General features: G+C 40.2%; 1 protein-coding gene and 1 pseudogene across 5 annotated transcripts in view; one reads left to right on the forward strand and one right to left on the reverse strand.

Moving 5' to 3' along the window:
- Nucleotides 1-322: 322 nt before the first annotated feature.
- On the reverse strand, nucleotides 323-2,881 carry LOC129869335 (probable ATP-dependent RNA helicase DDX49; annotated as a pseudogene).
- A 2,431-nt stretch (nucleotides 2,882-5,312) lies between these two features.
- Nucleotides 5,313-12,635, forward strand: part of homer3b (homer scaffold protein 3b) — a 48,050-nt gene continuing 40,727 nt past the window's right edge. The window contains exons 1-3 of one of the 5 annotated variants that reach the window (XM_055861978.1): nucleotides 5,313-5,816; nucleotides 6,773-6,805; nucleotides 7,434-7,483. In XM_055861978.1, the coding sequence (XP_055717953.1) occupies nucleotides 7,461-7,483 (23 nt within the window). In that variant the 5' untranslated portion in view covers nucleotides 5,313-5,816; nucleotides 6,773-6,805; nucleotides 7,434-7,460. The remainder of the gene's footprint in view (nucleotides 5,817-6,772; nucleotides 6,806-7,433; nucleotides 7,484-12,635) is intronic. The other 4 variants (XM_055861979.1, XM_055861976.1, XM_055861980.1 and 1 more) reach the window with 4 other exon arrangements.

The raw sequence follows: 12,635 nt of genomic DNA on the forward strand, positions 1-12,635 counted from the left end.
CACCCTGAACAACTTCTTCTCACCCCTTATCCAGTTCAGCCTTTCTTTCCAGGATCCTCTGACATGATAGTAGTTGGAATGTCGGGAAAAATCGGCTAAAACCCTAATCACAGCAAAAAATGTAAGTCTATCCATGGTGTTGTGGCTCATGGTGAGTGTGTATACTTACTTTCCCCTCCAATCATATTCTCTAGTTGATCTGTTGACTCAGGTTTCTGCAACACGAAAGGAATGGTGAGAAGTCACAGCTGTAATATGAGCCCATGTTATCCAACAGCCACATGTTCACGATGGGAAATATCTATATAAACAGAATAAGTGTTCATACAATTTCACACTAGCGTCTGGCCACGTTGATTTGAGTCAGGATTTTCAACAGGATACTCCTTCAGTTTGGCCTCTGGACAAACGAGAAAGCAAAACAAATAATAATATAGCTTTCTGCCCCAAGATCATATCCTAAGTGGTGATACTGCGCTAATGGGGATGTCTGAATTGAAAAGGGTAGCAAGCAATACTAAATCAACTATGTGCAATTTATACTTTTCCATGTAGTAAATTTACACTTAACTGATCTTCCCCTCGATGGAATGAACCAAGTATATGTCATACCGTGTCACCAGTGTGATCGAGACACTATGCCTTTCTGTAGACATATCAGAGAAAAGTGGATTGTGTTTTAAGTCTACAGTAACGGCCTGTGTGATAACAGACAGATACTGAAGGAGGAATATTACCTGCTCTGGCAGTTCGGCCGACTCTGTGAATGTAGATCTTGGGCAGACCAGACCTGGCGTGTTGTGGTTGATGACAACCTGGACTGTTGGGATATCCAGGCCCCTGACAGTAAGGACATGAACATCATGAGATTCACAATAGTTTGTAACCTTTCCATATATTGAGAATTTTTGGGGGGTCTGATTATACACACTACCATTGAACACTGAGCTTTCTTACCTGGAAGCTACATCAGTTGCAATCAGGATTTTGAAGACACTGGACTTGAACTTTGCGAGGTTGGCAAAACGTTGTTTCTGTGAAAAAGGTAACTAGTGTCTTAATTCTGTGTACATTGTCCAAATTAACGTTACTTATTATGACGCGTGTTAAATGTGCTTTTAACTTGTCCTGTAACCCATTAATGAATACAAAGCTACAGTCTGAGCTCGGGTTGTTTACCCGCGTCATCATTGAATGCAAGGAGATGGTAGGAAAGTTGAATTTCTGCCGCATCATTGTGAGGATTTGGCCATTCCTGTAGGAAGAATGCAATGCATTAATGATTCAATGTCTAACCATCATTCTACATTGTTGTGTCTGAAGGCCCTGATACAGCAGCATGTTCTATTGGTTCCATTATAATCCACATAGTCATTGTTCTAGGTTCTTCCGTCATCTCCGAGTGGAGTCCTTACTTGCAGGTCTTGGTGAAGATCATGATAAACCAGTCGTCGTGCTCGTCTTAACTTCTGGATCAGATGCACCAGGTAGGCATCTTTCTCTGGCGTCAGGATGTACCTTTTGATCCAACTCCTCTACTGTGAGAAATTAGGAAAATATTTACAATTTAAGTATGTTGCACCAAGACAAACGTCCTGTTTTGAACGGCTTGTCACGTTTAGCAGAAGAAATGTAACTAAATTGGTTTGAATTCCTATTAGAAGGCAATACAAAAAAATAAACCCTAATTGGGGGGGGGGGTCTGCTGAGCACCTGAGGAAATAAAGGTTGTTCATGACACACTGTTTTGGTTGACAGTGAAATCCTCACCTAGACATCCTCAAACATAGCCTTTGTGGAAGAAACAATTAAATCTGTTTTACCAGAAACTGGATCTTCTTGATGCTGAATGTGTTGGAGCTCCGAATGTGGTCTTCCTGGAGTGGCTACAACGACGTGGGGCTTCATGGAGAGCTCCAAGGCCTATGTGATCATGTGTGTATGGAACATCACCTGAACATTAGAACATGCTGGACAAATTAATAACAATGCAATAAGAGGCAGTGTCATTGGTAATCAAGATTACTCATTCCACCAACAATGATGCGGTCCCGCAAGCCCATTGGTTTTGCCAGGACTCTGAACTGTTTGGCAATCTGGTAGACCAATTCCCTACAAAGGACACACGTTTAGACATTACACAACATTGATCATTATATTACATTGTTGTTTTCCAGAAGATATGCCTTTTAAATGACATTTTGGTCAATTATTGCTCGAGAATTTATACTTAAATTATCCGAAGATGCCCAACATGGTAGGTGTGAGCACCAAACAGAAGATGCCATATGGGTCATCAGATAATTTCTGTAGCACTGGTAACATAAAGACAGCCGTCTTTACACTGCCAGTCTTGGCCCAACCCATGCAATCCCGACCTAGACGACGGGGGGGGGGGGGAATTATATTGCATCAAAAGGCTATGATATTGAAAACTAGCTAGATAGTTAGCATACTCTGTCTTGGTCAGGCCGTTATTTTATAGGTCGTGTGTTTTATTAAACTGTTACCTGGGTAAATAAATGTAAAACATAAACAACGTAACAAGGAATAATGAAATTGCTTGCTAGCTAGCAAAACTGTTACATTCCAGAATAGGTGGCATACAGTTTTCCTGGATTTAAATTCGTTTTCTGATCCCCATTGGTTTACATTGGTTGATTCAACAATCTGACAGCCCGAGAGGAGAAATCCAACATTTTACAAAGTTACAGATGACAATATATAGAATATACTTTATTTTGTGTTCAGAATTATCATCTGAACTGCTAGAAAATCATACTCTTGGTATCGGACAATTGGCGCATTTTGTTGACGTCACTATGCTTCTTCAATGGATGACGGGATTGGTCGTTGGATACGCTCGAACTCGCCCATTCATTCTAGCCTGGTCCCAGATCTAATCTGTCTGTGCTTTTGCCCTACTCAATTGTCTAGGGACATTCCAGCGAATCACTTTTGTCAAGTGGTCACCGCCTTTCAAAGTGTGTTGCGTTATGGGGGACTAATATGTTCAAATTTGCGCCTACATGTCCACTGCATGAATTTGACAAAAACCAGGTCGTCAAAGGACATGTAGACCAAATCCCAAATCGATCCCTGTCTTGCCATCTGATAGGCTATGTTAATTAACCTAACCTGATGCGGTTAGTTCTAACCTGCGACGTTAATTATCCTATGTAAATAAACTATCTGTGGCGACAAATCATCAGTATCACCACACAGGAACCAAGTTTGCCATGATTCTAAAGCTACAGGAGATACAAATGAAAGTGATATGAGACCTCTCTCTAACCAATTAATTGTACACAGGTTATGTTTTCGTCTGGGCATGGACTCTAGAACGTGTGGAAAGCGTCCCACATGGACGCTGTCCCATGTAAACGCCAATGCTTCCAACAGTTGTATCAAGTTGGCTGGAAGTCCTTTGGGCAATGGCTGTATTCATGGATGCCAAGGGAAGCCAGGCTTCCCCAAAAAATTGACCAATAAAAAAATATTTCGTCCTTTTTGTGTTTCATAATTTTCTTTAATTCGCAAGAGGCCTAATGGATGTCACAGGAGAAAGCATCCGAGCAAGCAAAACAGCGCCCCTCTGTTTCTCTAAGTGTAGGCCATCTATCTGATGCTGTCTGGTCCAAAGGAGTATCTGTACTGGCCAATGATTATAATGGAGTTCTGATCCAACTATTAATTCATACATTGTTGTGCCCCTGGCCTGAGAGGATGGACATTTAATATGTAGCTAGATGTAGAAGGCTAATGTTAACTAGCTAATGTTGCCCATGAATGGAAGTTAGGCTAGCGAGCAAGCATCTTAGCCAGGTAGCCTAGGATAACAAAATAAAAGTGTGCACTGTATAACAGAGTGATAGACTGTTTCCTCAACATGAAAGAGAGGAAGATGGCATTGGCGTTTTCTTTACAAGTAAGTTGAGTCAACATGTTATTCTACTTGCAGGAACATGCGCACACACACAGAAATCAGAACCATGGACAGCCACATATTTAGCGTACTTTGATTGGACTAAATTGTTTTTGGTATCTTTTAGTTGTCACTGTATTAGGCTAAGCAGAGGTGATTTGTTGAATTTAAAATGGTGCTGGAATAGTGTAGCCTGGTTGAGAGAATGCCAAGAGTGTGCAAAGCTGTCATCAAGGCAAAGGGTGGCTATTTGAAGAATCAAACACTTTTTTGTTTACTGCATGATTCCATACGTGTTATTTCATAGTTTAGATGTCTTCACTATTATTCTACAATGTAGAAAATAGTAAAAATAAAGAAAAACCCTTGAATGAGTAGGTGTTCTAAAACTTTTATCAACTGTACTGCAGATATGGAACATAAGTTGTAAAAAATAGAGGTTGTGGTGGAAGCTGCAGAGAGGTATTTGGGTGTAAGAGACTTTCCATCAGAAGAGTTACAGGGTGTGTTAAGTGGTGGTGACCCATCCTTTCAGGCTGTAGGACTAAATCGATTTAAATAGTGGAGTATGGTATTTATACTTTTTTTGTGAGTGTAGTGTTAGATGGTAGGGTATTTGTTGTAGTATTAAATGTTTTTGTTGATTTAAAAAATAAATAAGCCAAGTATAAGGGAGTTATACTCCAGTCTAGTAGGTGGCGGTAATGCAACATTTATTGGATGCCAACTGCCATTAAACCTCATCGAAGAAGAAACAACCCCTCATCTGGTTGTCTAGGTCTTAATTGAAAAGAAAACGGTGGAATGAGTTTGACGCACCTGATTTACAATATGTATTTCTATATTGTATTAATGCCGTAGGGAGGTTTTCAACATGATGCCAAATACACACCAATATAATATGAACACCTTTTTGTTTCAAGCATATTTTGAGCACCTACATGTCACAAAAGCTTAGAGATTGAAGGAAGACAAAATAAAATGCTTCAGAGACATTTACACCGACCTTTCAAGAACAGCTCAGGGGGAGTTTTTAGAACTACAGGAGAGAAAAAAACGTACAGCAATTAAAACATTTATAATTTAGGTTTACCTTAATAGACAGAACATTTTTATTCCAAACAGCAATTACAATGTACTTTTACACCCATAATGTGAATGTATTTCTCATTTCAGCCATCAATCGCTGGAAATATACTTATTTTAATCCCATTATGTCAATCAAACCTCATTACAAGTGGGGAGAGTGCTTTCAAGACAACGTGCAAGCCATTGGAATATTATATTTCACATTTCAAATGGTGTAAAGTGGGTTATGTTAGAGGCAATGTAATTTGATTCGTCAAACAGCAGCCAGCAGGTGGTGTTAGACTTAGTGTCTCTGTCTCCATTGAGCAAGGACAATTCTTGAATGGGATACCGGAATGGGCAGAGCAGGGGGAACAACAAACTGCAGAAGGATCTCATTACCGTGCGCTGACACTCAGCAGGGGCAGAACGCATTTATACTTTTGTAGAACATAGTTCCCTCGTGTTTTTGAGAGGCGTTAAATCACAAGATTAGTGTGCCACCGCAAAGGAAGAGCGACAAAGAACGGGATTCGACGGACAAAGGAAAGCTGTTTTAATTGATTTCAAACAACAGAACTACTACAATTGGGAAAACATTACATGTTTTCAAGTATCCCCCCCACTGAACGTTTGCGGTATTCCTGTTACAGAAATGTAATGCAACGTACTGTACAATTATAAAGGAATTCACTTTACAGTGACATTCGAGACAATTTGTTAACCATCTATTCGGAGACAAAGAGCAAGACATTACCTATCGCTTGAGGTAAGACTGGAATTTATATTCTGCAAGGACACCGAAAGCGTTCAACAATATGGGGTGAGTGCACTGCAGCTTTATAGTTTCTCAAATCAAGTTGCGCTTTCTCTACAATCTCTTGAAAAGGCAAAGACAAAAAGTGAAGTTTGGGATGAGTTCAGGGTGGTATGTATAAATTACCCATGTTGTTGTATGAATTTGATTGGAAATATTCTTTCAAATTTGGCATGTTATCGCCCTAATGTATGGGCGTAATGTATGCATGCATTGACCCCCCCCCCCCCCCCCAAAAAAAATGTTTCTGTGAATTCTTAAATGTTTTGTCCATAAGTCTTAATCTTTACTTAATGATCTTATTTGAAAGAAGGGTTTAATCTTCTTTTTCAACTGACCTAATTTCAGCGCCATCAGCTTTTAAGCAGCATGGTTGATGTTCTCAGTCTACTGTATGAATGTTCACCTTGACTATGGCTACATTGTTCCACACTGTCGAACATATCATACTGATGTGTTGAAATAATCAGATTAAAATGCCACAGTTCACATACACAGAAATGTTGATGGCCTTGGTTGTATTGTGTGGTGCAATAACCTAGCATTACAGAACTTACTCTAATTCTTAGCCCTTTTCTCCAATTAATATTTACTCATGTTTACCATGGTAACAGACAGCTTTTGAAGCCACCCCATAATTTGATAGTCAAGCTGTGCTCAAGGCTCCATAGCTCAATAATGGACTAAAGGAGCCTGAAGTTACTCCTTTATAGTTCAAGGGCCTTACATGTTCTTTTTAGAGGCGAATTGGCTCTGGCAGCCAAATTCTCCATCTAAATGTGAATCGGTTCTCAATAGTGGTACGGATCTAGAAACATAAAGACCTCTACTTTCATATCACATCAACATATTTTCACAAATGCAAAATATGCACTCACTGTACACTGTTTTAACACAGTTGCAGCACACAGTATTTTTCAGTGACAACACTTTTGTGCCATCTGTCTTCCGTTTACACACAGGTGTTTGGAGACGCAGATAGCTAATTAGCACAGGTAGGCTATGCCTCTGTCTGTTGTTCGTACACAAGCGCTGTAACATGGAAATATGGCTGTGTGGGAAGCCTATAAAGGTGTAATACATTTAAAATGTTTTAAACGTATTAGTATTTCTCGCTGATAAGAACAATACGTTCCTTATGTTTCCAAAAACATACCACAAGCGTTCAGAACGAGCGTCGGGGCTGTTAACGAAACTTCCCCAGCCAGAGGATACTATTGCCAATAGGAGCTGAAGGTAGTTAGCGTCTATGAATGGGTTAAAGGCTCCATTGATGGTGAAATCATTAGTTGAAAGATTTATGTTGTCTCTTTGAATTATTTAACTAATGATATTTAAGAAGGGCCTTGGGGCCTTGGAAACCAATGGGGGGGGGGGGGGGGTATAGTGTAGTGTATTGTAAGTATGTCTGGGTAAGGATGCAGTCAGCTCAGCTTCAGAGAAACTAGTGCTGTCTTTAGTTCCCATAGTTCTCCACCACAGACAAAAGGTTAGGAAAGAAGAAGAACTAGTCTAACCTCATGCTGTTTTCATTTGACCTTGAAAAACCTCAGTGATTTTTGAAGTTTATTCCACTTTTTTTTTAAGTCTAATTTGAAGTGTTACATTCTTTTTCCATCACAGAAAAGGAGCCTTCCCTGAGCTGTAAACATGTATCCATCACACAGAGAAAGGTATTATTGACACATGTCATGTGTTGTGCTAATTCATTGTCCATTTTCCCTGTCCCCAAAAATGTGCCCTCATCTACAAGTCTCCCCTCCCAATTGCCCCATCTTGTCACGTCATGTATGCTCTTATCATATTCTAATCCAGGGATAAAAATTAGAGCACCTACAGTACGAGCGGCAGGTAGCCTAGTGGTTAGAGCATTGCACTAGTAACCGAAAGGTTGCAAGATCGAATCCCCCTTCTGACCCTGAACAAGGCAGTTAACCCACTGTTCCTAGGCTGTCATTGAAAATAAGAATTAGTTCTTAACTGACTTGCCTAGTTAAATAAAGGTCAAATTAAACTGGGACAGAAGTCCAAACTGGATTTTTCATGCCTCATCTTTTTTATTTCATCTTTATTTAACCAGGTAGGCCAGTTGAGAACAAGTTCTCATTTACAACTGCGACCTGGCCAAGATAAAGCAAAGCAGTGCGACACAAACAACAACACAGAGTTACACATGAAATAAACATACAGTCAATAACACCAATAGAAAAGTTAATATACAGTGTGTGCAAATGAGGTAAGATAAGGGAGGTAAGGCAATAAATAGGCCATAATGGCAAAATAATTACAATTTAGCAATTAAACACTGGAGTGATAGATGTGCAGAAGATGAATGTGGAAGTAGAGATACTGGGGTGCAAAGGAGAATAAAAAAATAACAGTATGGGGATGAGGTAGTTAGATGGGCTATTTACAGATGGGCTATGTACAATTGCAGTGATCTGTGAGCTGCTCTGACAGCTGGTGCTTAAAGATAGAGAGGGAGATATGAGTCTCCAGCTTCAGTGATTTTTGCAATTCGTTCCAGTCATTGGCAGCAGAGAACTGGAAAAAAAGGCGGCCAAAGGAGGAATTGGCTTTGGGGGTGACGAGTGAAATATCTGCTGGAGCGCGTGCTGCTATGGTGACCAGTGAGCTGAGATTAGGCTGGGCTTTACCTAGCCAAGACTTATAGATGACCGAGAGCCAGTGGGTTTGGCGACAAATATGAAGCGAGGGCCAGCCAACGAGAGCATACAGGTCGCAGTGGTGGGTAGTATATGGAGCTTTGGTGACAAAATGAATGACACTGTGATAGACTGCATCCAATTTGCTGAGTATAGTGTTGGAGGCTATTTTGTAAATGACATCGCCGAAGTCAAGGATCGGTAGGATAGTTAGTTTTACGAGGGTATGTTTGGCAGCATGAGTGAAGGATGCTTTGTTGCGAAATAGGAAGCTGATTCTAGATTTAATTTTGGATTGGAGATGCTTAATGTGAGTCTGGAAGGAGTGTTTACAATCTAACCAGACACCTAGGTATTTGTAGTTGTCCACATATTCTAAGTCAGAACCGTCCAGAGTAGTGATGCTTGATGGGCGGGCAGGTGCGGGCAGCGATCGGTTGAAGAGCATGCATTTAGTTTTACTTGCATTTAAGAGCAGTTGGAGGCCACAAAAGGAGAGTTATATGGCATTGAAGCTCGTCTGGAGGTTAGTTAACACAATGTCCAAAGAAGGGCCAGAAGTATACAGAATGGTGTCGTCTGCGTAGAGGGGGATCAGGGAATCACCAGCTGCAAGAGCGACATCATTGATGTCTACAGAGAAAAGAGTCGGCCCGAGAATTGAACCCTGTGGCACCCCCATAGATACTGCCAGAGGTCCGGACAACAGTCCCTCCGATTTGACACACTGAACTCTATCAGAGAAGTAGTTGGTGAACCAGGCGAGGCAGTCATTTGAGAAACCAAGGCTGTTGAGTCTGCCGATAAGAATGTGGTGATTGACAGAGTCGAAAGCCTTGGCCAGGTCGATGAATACCGCTGCACAGTATTGTCTCTTATCGATGGCGGTTATGATATCGTTTAGGAACTTGAGCGTTGGTAAGGTGCACCCATGACCAGCTCGGAAACCAGATTGCATAGTGGAGAAGGTACGGTGGGATTCGAAATGATCGGTGATCTGTTTGTTAACTTGGCTTTCGAAGACCTTAGAAAGGCAGGGTAGGATAGATATAGGTCTGTGACAGTTTGGGTCTAGAGTGTCTCCTTTGAGGAGGGGTATGACTGCGGCAGCTTTCCAATCTTTGGGGATCTTGGACGATACGAAAGATAGGTTGAACAGGCTAGTAATAGGGGTTGCAACAATTGCGGCGGATAATTTTAGAAAGAGATGGTCCAGATTATCTAGTCCGGCTGATTTGTAGGGGTCCAGATTTTGCAGCTCTTTCAGAACATCGGATATCTGGATTTGAGTGAAGGAGAAATGGTGGAGGCTTGGGCAAGTTGCTGAGGGCTGTTGACCGGGATAGGGGTAGCCTGGTGGAAAGCACGGCCAGCCATAGAAAAATGCTTATTGAAAATCTCAATTATCGTGGATTTATTGGTGGTGACAGTGTTTCCTAGGCTCAGTGCAGTGCGCAGCTGGGAGGAGGTGCTCTTATTCTCCATGGACTTTAGTGTCCCAGAACTTTTGGGATATTTGGTTTCTGCACTGAGATGCATTTACCCTGAAATTGTCCTCATAAATTATTGCATTGTGTCAAAGACATTGTGCCTAAACCAGAACAGGATTTGTTTTGCGTTGTGCAAGCTTGAGTAAAATTAGACAAATTATATATGCCATGAAATGGTCTTTTGTGGCCTATAGGTTATTGCTCAATGAGAATTCTGAGGTTGAGGAAGTGCTTGCTAATTGCTGTTTTTGGGATCTTTGCTATTGCTTATGCATGTAATATTCTCTCTCCCATTCATTTTAATTTCTTGACTACAGCATTTTATCAGTCAGACATATACAAGAGCCTACTGACCAAGTTAAGAGCCTGCACTTCATAATACAAGTGAAGATGATGCTAAGAAGGTTTTGACAAGTTTCCAGATTATTTAGCAAAAGGCAATGTTGTATCGTTAACATTCTTAAATTGTTGAGAATTCCATTTGATGAGAACATAATTTGGTCCCTGGAGAGGAATGTGTGGATTAAAGAATGAAACACCTTAGCACCTTGATAGAAGACCATATGTGAGCTGAGATGTCTACTTGTTGTTGAGTAGTAGTGAGTTAGCGTTTCCACCGTGCTATTTTGGTATTTAGTTGTGCAGTGTCATGTTGCTGAAATGGCCGGACACTTTCGCTGGCTCAGGAATGTTGACGTGAGACTCATTCGACTCTCAGGGGGGTCATAGGAATGAAACCCTTAAAGGAGAACTACAGTCAAAATTAGTTTTTCTCTCACACATTTTATTCTCTATACAAAAACAATAATCTAGGTTTCTGGAAAGGAATAGGGGCAATTCCACAGTAACAGAATTGCACTGAGACTCAGGTTTTCACTTAAAATGTATGCCAAACAAAAAACATTGATTTTAAAGTTTAACAAACCAAATAACTCTATTCACAAGGACTACTTTTAACAATTTACACTGAACATTTTACAAAAACACATTTACTGGAAGAACTGTGCAGGTGCAAAGTTTAGGATCAGAATTTTGGTACAATTTATGTGATGACGATTCAAGATGTCTGCAGAATGAATGGGGTATCAACTATGACATGACACCTTGACTTTGAATTTGTTGTCTTCTTTTCGTTATTGAACTACTGTAGGTGAAGTGGATTTACATCCGGTAACAGAATTGTAGTTACGGAATTTCATCATTGGCCCCTGATCTGTAAATCAAATCAAATGTTATTTGTCACATACACATGGTTAGCAGATGTTAATGCGAGTGTAGCGAAATGCTTGTGCTACTAGTTCCGACAATGCAGTAATAACCAACGAGTAATCTAACCTAACAATTCCACAACTACTACCTTATACACACAAGTGTAAAGGGATATAGAATATGTACATAAAGATATATGAATAAGTGATGGTACAGAACGGCATAGGCAAGATGCAGTAGATGGTATCGAGTACAGTATATACATATGAGATGAGTAATGTAGGGTATGTAAACATAAAAGTGTCATAGTTTAAAGTGGCTAGTGATACATGTATTACATAAAGATGGCAAGATGCAGTAGATGGTATAGAGTACTGTATATACATATGCATTATATTAAATGGCATTGTTTAAAGTGGCTACCACACAGAAATGCATATTTATGGTTATGAGTGTAATTCAGTTCATGGTGATGTATCCTAAATAGGTACACAAAGGTAGAAATATGCAATATCCTCCTTAACGTATTTGGGTATTATTCTACACACTGGCTATTCGTTTTAAAGAGCTCGGCCACCAAACGACCAAATTACGTCGGTCCAGACAGGACCAAATCTGAACCAATCATAGACGTTTATGTTCCACAAGTTTGGACATCAAAGTAGAGCATAGTACAGCACAATAGAGTACAGCATAGTTCAGGAGAGTATAGTTTAGTACAGTACATTAGTGTACTCAACTCTAGTATGCTCTACTGTGTACTGTACTGAACTCTACTCAATTCTACTGTACAGGACTGTACTGAACTATACTCTACTTTACTTTACTGTACTGTGCTCTACTGTACTGTGCTGTGCTGTCCAAACTGTCTGATCCGGACCAAATCTGAACCAATCATGGACGTCTATGTTTGGGCTAAATGAAGGCCGGTCCAGACGTCTGTGGATATTGAAATCAAGGCTAGGGCAGACTGACCAAATTACTGATTTGGTAACAGAATTTTCCATTTGAATCACTTAAGAATTCTTAAACTAAGTTGGTATCAGTAAAAACACTAACTAATTGGTAGGTCTACCTTCACTTCTTACTTCTGTGAACTTTTGTTATCCACCCTCATGAGGGAGAGAAATTAGAAAATATCTTAAAGATGTGTGGGTTTTTGGTAACGGAATTTGAAGGCATCAGGCATTCTTAAACTTAAAAAGCAAGAAAAAAATGTCAACTAAATATACTGTGCATTCGGAAAGTATTCAGACCCCTTGACTTTTTCCACATTTTGTTACATTGCAGCCTTATTCCAAAATTGATTAAATAATTTTTTCCCTCATAAATCTACACTCCGAGACAAGATTGTGTTGAGGTACAGATCTGGGGAATGGTACCAAAAAATGTCTGCAGCGTTGAAGATCCCCAAAAACACAGTGGCCTCCATCATTCTTAAATTGAAGAAGTTTGGAACC

Source organism: Salvelinus fontinalis, chromosome 14 (genome assembly GCF_029448725.1).
Source record: "Salvelinus fontinalis isolate EN_2023a chromosome 14, ASM2944872v1, whole genome shotgun sequence".
NCBI classification, from domain to species: Eukaryota; Metazoa; Chordata; class Actinopteri; order Salmoniformes; family Salmonidae; genus Salvelinus; species Salvelinus fontinalis.